Raw genomic sequence first — 9,440 nt, forward strand, 5'->3', positions numbered from 1 at the left:
ACTTTTTTATGATAAAAAAAAATTGATACTTATCTTTTCTAATCAATTACAAACATTGACTTTGAGATCATATATTGGCGTGTGTAAATAAATGCACGCTTGAGCTTTACTCTGCATAAACTAAACACAATCCAATCATGAAACCACATAGAGCAATATCAGCTTATAAGACGGTAAGTCATGATTGGAGGCATCAACAATCATTTAAAGGTGTGAAGTATTTGATTGATCACCTAGCTAATTAAATTAATTAAGGAGATCAACTCCGGCACAGCACATGGCAAACAACTCCGGGCGTACTGGCACCAGGAAAAGCGCGCGCGGGCCCTGAAAAAGCTTCTTTATTAAAGACAAAAAAAACACCATGCCAGAGGTACGGACCACGGAGATAATTGAAAAAAGACGAGCTAGCTTTGGAAGACGAAAAAGAAAGGCCGAAACGAGTGTGAATGGATGAGCCAGGTATCTGCGTGCAGCACGCGATGATAATACTTGGGGCTTTGTTACGTACAATTGATAAATATAATTGACGTGCAGTAAACTGTAACGAATGAATAAAAAAAATTATTTTATATTTAAGAAAATTTATATAAATAAAAAAAATCATAAAAATAATTTTTTATTTCATATAAATCTTATATTAATTTATTTTTTTCTTCACGACTGCACGCTAACTGTATTTTTTAATTGTAAAAAATATTTCTCTAATACTTGTGGCCATCATGGCTACTCCTTTCTCATAATTTTTCGTGTGACGTGTCAGATACTTACGATAATAAGTTAAACCGTACATTTCGACATTTATGAGCCCCTCGGTGCACGTTGTTCATGCTTGAATGACTGTGTCTGTTCATAAGGTACCCCATGGCATTATTTCGTAAGCCAACCGATCGGTAATCTGGTGTCCCGACCACCGTGCCGAGTAAACAGCATGGGACTGAGGTCGTGATGCCCTCGGCCTTTTTCACCCTTTTTATCATCATCAATGCTTCTTCTTTTTTTTTTTTTGTCTTTTTTCTTTTTCTTTTCTTTCGTTTTTAAAAAAATAAAAAATAAAACTTCTGGTTCCCCATGTTCCACGTTTTTATATTATCCTAACATTCAACTGGATGCCAACTTTTTTGCAGCAAACTTTTCGTTCTTTTATTTATTTATTTAAAAATTTGGGATAATATGTATAAGGTTTAAATTTTTATAGATCTTTATAAACAAAAAAGTAAATTTTACTATAAAAAAATGTGAAAAATTCATTTTTTTGTAAAATTTTTTATAAAATACTTAATTTTACAAAAAAAAATTATACACTTAAAATTTATACGTAGTATTCATATGCGTTCAAATTATTTAATAGGATAGTTCTGGAACTAATAATATCAAATTCAATTTGAAAAAATCTACACTTCTTACCATTCACACAATTTTTACAAATTATATTTTTTTAATTATTATTATTATTTTTTATAAAATATTTATTATATAAATAATGAATAAAAGAATTAAATTAATTTTAAAAAAATAAACTTAAAAACAATTTTAAAAATTTGAAAAAAAAAATAATACATAAAAATTAAGAAATTGTCTAGCATTGGCCATTCAATTTTATTAAGAAAACGTGCCAATCTTTTAAAAAGTCACTTTCTTTAACAACAAGATCTCTTTCTATTGCAATTGTCACTGTACATCTGGTCGTTAAGAGCACAAAAGTTTTAATTTATTTAAATACATCTTATCAACGATTGGATCCAAATGCCAGTCCAATGAGAGTGACAATATAGGAGAAGATGCGTAGGCATGGTTCCACAAATTTTTCCAACTATTATTTTATTTCAATAATTAAATATTATTTAAATATAAATATTTTTAATTTTTAACTTTTTCATCTAATTATTATAATTTCCTTAAAATTCTAATCGATATATAAAAAATAATTCAACATTTTTAAATATAAAAATAAAAAATATATCAAAAAATCATATTCAAACACTCTTTTAACTTTATAATTTTTTTATTTAAATTTTTTTCTTTTCTTTTCCAAAACTACATAAAACATTTTAATTCAAATAATTTCATTATTATTTACAAACTATCTTATTACAATCACAAATTTCTCATCTTATCTGTACAGTCAAACTAGACCTAAAAATATTTATCATTTTCTTGTATAGCTAAGTGCATGTTTCAAACTGTAGTGAGAAATATAACTTATAGTTTTAAAACTTATACCTTATAACTTAATTAATAAGTTTTATTTTTAAAAAATTATTTACTATTGATAACTATATATTTAAAGTACTATTAAATATGTTATATTTATTTAAAAATAAATTAAAAAAGTGATTCTTGATATAAAAATTATGATTATTTAAATTTTTAAAAATTATAATCATATTCTTAAAAGTTTAAAAATTATAATTATCTTAAAATTGTATATATATTTTTAATTATTAACAATCTTTTTAAAATTTGAATTACGTTTTGTATTATTTAAAAAAATATGTTTCAATATTTATATTTTTTTTCAAACATATTTTTTAATTTATTTAAGATTAAAAATATTTTAATACGTAACACTTAACTAATTTGAGTCGAAATTTTGCACTGCCAACTCTAAATCGAAGCAAATGTACTAATATGTCGTATATAACATGTTGTTGACAACTCTAATTATGAAGAATACAATGCTCTTCTGCCGATAGACTAACATGGAGAATTTTCTTTGCCCTCGGATGCCCTTCGAGTCTTGAACATACGACAAAATACAAATACCATCGAGTTTTATTAGTAAGTGGGGTCTAGTAGAGGAACAACCAAATAAAAATAAACGTGTCAGAGATTTTTTAAAAAGTTGTTGCAGTGTGACCATATTTAGATTTGACTCTGCCACGGACCGATACGTCTCTTGTGGCGTACAAATGTCCTTGTAATGACGTTAATGGATCATATCTTCAGGATTTAGTATGGTCCGTAGGTGAAATGATTTCAATCGGGTGAAAAACAACCATTCGGTGCGACTTTTTACCAAAATTGATGCCGAGCAATGGAGAGGATTTGCATGTAACAACCAAACCTGACCGGCAGGTTTGGAGAAGAAAAATAGTGACTATATCAACTCTGGCTATTTTCGATTCTCCTAGTAATGAGATTAGAATAGAAAGAGTGTGTTGCAAAAGAGAGAGAATAAGAGAAATTGACAATAGTAGAATAAAAGGAAAGAAAAAGAAGATAATCTTAAATCAAAACAATAATCATCCTTTCATTTTTTTAATATGTTATGCATTAAACGACTTTTTTTGTACACTTTAGATATAAAACAACGTGGATTCACTTAATTTTAACTACGGTATATAAATATATATATATATTTATTTATTTAATTGACCAATTCGCCAGTTTGAATTAAGTCTAAAACAGAACTGAATAGACAGCCTATTTTATCTATTTTCTATTGTTGACGATCGGTTCGTCACAAATTTCGGCCAATTTCTAACTCCAATAAACGGTTTCCGTCGACATAGGTCGGTCCGACCAGTTTCTATTTACCCCCAACAATTTATTTTATTTTATTATTAAATTTTTAGTAAATTTTTAAATAAAATATAATAAATAATTTAACTTTTTAAATTTTAAAATAAAATTAATATTTTAATAATATTTTATTTAACTTTTATTTCATCTTATCTCATAATCCATCTCAATTCACTATCTTAAGGTTCTAAACCAGGCCCAATCAACGAAAATACATATGGGGTGAGATTGTTGGGTTCTTTCCAAAACAATGTGGCAGCCTAACCGTACGAAATTTGGACAGACCTATACCAGAATGTCCACTTTTACCGTAAATACAAGTCGGTTTGAAGTTACAATCAAGCTTTAATATGATATAATGAAGTTCAAGATAAATGTTTCAATCAATTATATATGATAATTGGTCATGTTTTGTAATTTGCATAATATTGATCGTGTGCTTTATTACATATATGTTAATTGCTTAGGACAACTTCATTTGAATTAGGAAAAATCATCTAGTTAGCAGAACAAATAAATAAATAACTCGAGTATATTATGCTTGTGAAATCAAGACGCTTTTAAGGAAAAAAAAAAAAAAAAAAAAAAAAAAAAAAAAAAAAAAAAAAAAAAAATCTGAACAGTGAATACTCAATCATAAATCCACATTACCATCCCAAGTGGATTCTTTAGAATTTCTAAAAATTCCAGGTCTCGATTTCAAAGAAATAAATATAACAAGGAGGAATATCTATCCAATAATAATTTATCGTTTTGTCAACAAATGCACTATCGGTTTGATCATTACTTTTCAAGGACATCATTGATTTTGATTTTGAATGCTATGATCAGAAATGTCAAGAACTATTTGGCGAATGCATGACTGCATGTCTTACAAAAAAATAAAAATAAAAATAAAAACTTGCTGAGAAACCTTGGTCTCACTCCAGATGATACTCATTAAATTTACTCAAAAATCAACACAAATTATAAATAAATTTGAAATGCTATGAAATCTTGGTGGATAAAGCATGGGGGGGATGGGCAGAGACAATCTCACACGACAAAAAGAGGAGTAAAAAAGCGCCTCTAGATCAAATCTCACCACGAACATTAACGACTACAAAGATAGTCCTCGTAACAATGGCATCAGATTACCACCGTAATCCGGATGCCATTTATTGTAGACACATATTATATCTGGTGCAAACAAACGTAGAGAGGGGAACATGCGGAAACACCGGCAAATATCTAGTGCAGTGAGTTCAGAGCACCGTCAACATGGCAGCACTTAAAGCTGATATAGGTCTCCATGACGCGGGGGCAGTGAGGGCAATGCATATGCTCAGGGACCTTTCCGACACCTAAGGGAATGTCTACACGGGAGCAAGGGCGATTCACTTCAATAACCTTATCATGGTACTGCTTGAAAATAATTTCGTAGCCAATCTCGCGCACATACCCCTTCCATTTGTCAAACTCGTCCACGACCTTCATAACTGTTGTCCCATGACCGGTGAATATCACTTTAGACCCTTTGCTCAGCACCACCCATCCACTTTCATTCTTGTAAGACAGCAACTTTTGGATTTCCCTGGTCACAGCGTCCGGTTCAGTCTTCTTCTCAGTCTTGGAGAAGAAAAAGCTTTCCATTTTGTCCCAGAAACGCCCTAGGATGCCAACATCATCCTGCCCTTTCTCGTTTTTCCCTACAAGAACCAACTCGATGTAAATCCTTGCCTCCTTTATTGCCGGATCGTTGGCAAGGGCAGTTGCTTTCTTGGTGAACTGTTGAACCCACTCGTTGTCCTTGCCTCCATAGAAGAAAATGTACTTGTCATCCTTGATCTGATTGAATAAGATGTGTCAAACTCCCGAATGCAATTATAGTGCTCTAATTAATTATGATTTTTTACTAAAAGTGCGAGCTTGTGTATGAATATTTGTAAGAACTAAACCAGAAAGTGAATATGACGAGAAAAAAATTAAATAGAATGTGACAATAACTTTACCACGACAGGCAATTTTGGATTGACGCCAACCATAATGTCTTCCATCACATCTTCTTTAGTTGCCAAAACACCTTCTGCCTCTTTAGTGAAAGGAAAGGCCTTGATTCCCCATACCTTAATGATGTGAAGTGCATTCGGATGTTCCACCTTTCCTCTTGGATTTATCACCACGACGATAGGCTTATTCTTGAAGTTCCACTCCTCCTTGATGAACTTGATGCCCACCACAGGTGAAAAGTACTGCACTGTATACCAAGGCATCTTAGACCGCAGCACCTCAAACTTCTTTCTCAGCTCATCCGTCCAGTGTTCCACAATTGGGATCCATACAATTTTGTGCTGATCCTTCTTACTTATTCCATCATAAACTGGCTTTAGGATCGAGATCTCTTCGATGGTGATGTCCAGGCTCGAAATGAAGAACAGAACATCCTTTTTTTTAAGCACGTCGATGTTAACCTGTTTTTGTGTAACACAATTAAGAAAATCAGTTTACTCAAAATAGTTCCTAATGTGCCCAGTGCAGTTTACGGAGACGAGGAATCGGAATATATATCAAAATATATTAGGGAGAGAAGATCGGCAATATCCTGTTATTAGGGATGATATTGGCCAATTAAATATTGGGCTACTCCGAGTTTTCATTGTTCTTGGCTAAGTATTATCCCCGTCGGTATTCCAGTCAAATAACATATGTATGGTTAAAACTTGCCAAATATATCGTTTTAACCAATTAAGAATTCTGTTTGGTGGAAATTCGAGATTTTTTTTTTAAGAGCTAACCAATTTGTTGGTCGAACCATCAATAAGTGACGGCTCTGCATCTTTGTGGAAAATGAGCGCCTTGAAAACCTCCATCACTTCGCTAGGTGTTTGAAATATTTTCTTGAGTTTCCTATAAGCTTCAATTACGTCTGCAACGAACAAGAATCTTTGGTCAGCATTGTCGCGCAATAGAAGTAGCATGCTTGCTTCTGAATGAAATCTACAGTCACAATTGCTTACCTATTTGTTCGTGGGCAAGTTTTATCGTCCTCCTTAGGACATTGAGAATGACGTTGATTTTCTGAGCGAAGGGCGATAGTTCCTGTTTCTTGCCTCTGAAATGAAGCAATAATGGTACTCAGTTGCCGTAAAATCAACAGATCAGAAAGCGTAACATGATATGCAAGGTGAAGGAATGAAACTTACTCGTCACCAGTGATGCAACACATCTGCGTGGTGCAAGCTACAACTGTAATGATTGCCCAGTAGACATCCACAGGGATTCGGTCCATGGCACCTGCCAATGCTGGTACGTCCTTTGTATCATAGACTGTTAGCTTCTCCAGCTCAAAAACGGACTCGATGACTTCCAATGTTGCCTTGATCAGATTATTCAGCTCAACTATGGCTTTCCCATATTTTTGAAGGCCCGGGCGCTTTAAGACAACAGGTACTCTTTTCAGGATCCCCACTGATTTGGCGAGTTGGTCCGATGAGTGAAGATCGGCAAGCATCCAGAAATCCCCGTAGTCCAAAGCAAAGGCCGCCAGTGTCAGCACTGCCTTGGCGTCCCATGAATAGTGTGCGAGTTTGTTAAGTATTGACAGTGTTGTTTTGTGGGCAATCTCCTCACCCGGAGCCTTGCATGCCATCTACATGATTAATTACAGATTTGTTAGTATTAAAAATGCTTATGTATTTATATAATAAAATCATCACATTCATCGATCGTAGTCCCATGTCATGCGACGAGCTACTGGAACAAGTGGCCGTTCCCTATAATCACCTCGCAGGAAAGTGCCTTCAGTGTGCAGGACGGTGGATTGAAACTGGCTTTGGGCACCTTTTCGTCCAGGTGCTCCAGTTGTGTCTTGGTACCCTGTAGTACATGAATATGAGGAAGTGTATGGAGAACAGACCAAAGAAAAAAAAAAAAAAAACAAATTCAAAGAAACTTCAATTTAACCAAAACCCATGAGACGAGACGTGTGTGGAAAGAAAAATTTAACTTAGCTCATCTACATTTTCTCGGTTGTAAAAGAACGTGTATGGTAGAAACTAAATATATGTACATGTACCAGAACAACATTGTCAACGAGATGGGTAGCACGCTGAAGAATGTTCTCGGTGACAGCAAAAAGAGAGTCGACATCAAACTTCTCGTCACCGTGAACATGGGTTGCATAGATTGTATTCATGATCTGGTCATCGGACATGGTTAGCACGCTGTGCTCAGCCTTAGCGGGTGGCTGAGCGCTAGACAGGAGCATCTTGAGGGTGGCCATAGTGTTTGGTATCGTAAAGTGCGAGGGGTTAGAACTCAGAAGCTATTGGGTTTGGGAAAGTGCAAAGCAGTTTTGGTTGTGCATTGAGCAATAGCGAGACGGCCTTATTTATAGCCGTCGGGGAACGGTATGCTTTGCTAACTCCTTTCCAGACGGGGCCTTCTGATAATAAATATCGAGGGGGCTGAATTCATGTGGATAAGGTTGGATTTGGGTAGGTAGAAGTTTCCATAAGTATTGTGAATAATAGTTAAAAAATAATGAAAAACTAATAATAGATTAATAAATAGTAATAAAAAGTAAATAATAAATAATAATAAAATAATAAATAATATTAAAATATATTGAAAACATATGATATATACACTTTCAGTATCCATACATATTAATCCTAGCGATTTGGAGCTATATGTGGTTGTAATATTGGAACTAGCCAATTATGACATTGATTTTATATTAATTTAGGAAAATCTTTAAAAATATTAATTTTATAATAATAACCTCATTCTAAAAATTAAGTGGTTGTAAAGTATTTGTACAATTTATAACTATACGTAATATTATTTAAAAAATTATATAAGAGAAATACATAAAACCATAAAATCAAATGGCATATATTTAGAATAAATAAAACCCTAGATTAAAAAAAATTAAAGTTAACTACTAATAGAGGATGATTCCCTTCACCAATTTTATTTTTTTCCGTTTCTTATTATTTTTCGTGTTCGCATATATATATATTAAAAATATTCCCGCTTTAATAAATAGTCTATTCTTTGCATTTTGATTTTTAGTTGTTTTATTTTTTGTTAAAAAAATTCAATGTAATTATTTTTCTCAATTTCTTATATTTTGTCCTTTTCTTTGATTTTAAAACCTTCATGCCACACAAACCAACCTACAAGTCGTTCGTTTGCTGGAATCACGTGACTCCTGATGCTATTACATGTTGCTTTGAAACAAACAAAGTAAATAATTGTCAGAATAAAATTTACTTTTTCAAAAGAATAATGCTAGGCATCCAGCCTCTGGGCTCCCGTTGAGAATCTTTTTAATATATTTTATAATTAAAAAAATATTTTCAATAATATTATAATTTTTTTTAAAATAATATTAAAAAATATTTATATATAAAATAATATATAAAACTATACTAGTGGGAGTACCCAACCGTGCAAGTAACACTACCTTTTTCAAAAAGTAATACTAAGTACTGGTAATAAATGTTTAAATCTTATATAAATTTAAATATTTAATAAAAAAATATTTTAATACATTTTAAATCATTTCTATAATTATTAAATAATAAAAAATTCCTGAACGGTATATTTGAGTGATATATTTAAACAGTACTGCCGAGGATGCATTGGACTTTACTCTTTAGAATTTGAAAAAATTTAATTATAATCATAATTATACGTTAATATATGCATGAATCTAATATAATTAATCAAAAAATAGATTTTATTGAAAATAATATTAATATAAATTTTAAATATAAAAAAATCAATATTAATATACAGATTAATATGTAACTTTATTTAAAGATAATAAAACTCTTAAAATTTATCAATTCTCTTTTAAAAAAGTAATAGCACGTGGTTTTTCTTTATTCATATATAACGTTATATAGTACAAAAAAAACTGGAGACAT

The 9,440-nt window shown here is 31.8% G+C and overlaps 1 protein-coding gene across 1 annotated transcript; it reads right to left on the reverse strand.

Moving 5' to 3' along the window:
- Positions 1 to 4,426: 4,426 nt before the first annotated feature.
- On the reverse strand, positions 4,427 to 7,874 carry LOC122277669 (protein SIEVE ELEMENT OCCLUSION B-like). Its single transcript, XM_043087759.1, has 7 exons — positions 7,580 to 7,874; positions 7,288 to 7,380; positions 6,708 to 7,153; positions 6,522 to 6,616; positions 6,300 to 6,430; positions 5,517 to 5,975; positions 4,427 to 5,352 (listed from the first exon to the last, which is right to left on the reverse strand). The coding sequence occupies exons 1-7, from the start codon at positions 7,784 to 7,786 to the stop codon at positions 4,756 to 4,758; spliced, it is 2,028 nt and encodes a 675-aa protein (XP_042943693.1). The 5' UTR covers positions 7,787 to 7,874; the 3' UTR covers positions 4,427 to 4,755.
- Between the last annotated feature and the right edge of the window lie 1,566 nt (positions 7,875 to 9,440).

The sequence above is a fragment of the Carya illinoinensis genome, chromosome 1, assembly GCF_018687715.1.
Source record: "Carya illinoinensis cultivar Pawnee chromosome 1, C.illinoinensisPawnee_v1, whole genome shotgun sequence".
NCBI lineage: Eukaryota > Viridiplantae > Streptophyta > Magnoliopsida > Fagales > Juglandaceae > Carya > Carya illinoinensis.

What these genes read in the sequence shown, in the direction of transcription:
- LOC122277669 (XM_043087759.1), bottom strand. Translation starts at nt 7,786, where the DNA reads ATGGCCACCCTCAAGATGCTCCTGTCTAGCGCTCAGCCACCCGCTAAG. An exon ending in TGAAGGCACTTTCCTGCGAG is followed by an intron (nt 7,154 to 7,287) that starts GTGATTATAGGG and finishes TTAATCATGTAG; the next exon opens with ATGGCATGCAAGGCTCCGGG. An exon ending in TGTTGCATCACTGGTGACGA is followed by an intron (nt 6,617 to 6,707) that starts GTAAGTTTCATT and finishes GCTTCATTTCAG; the next exon opens with AGGCAAGAAACAGGAACTAT.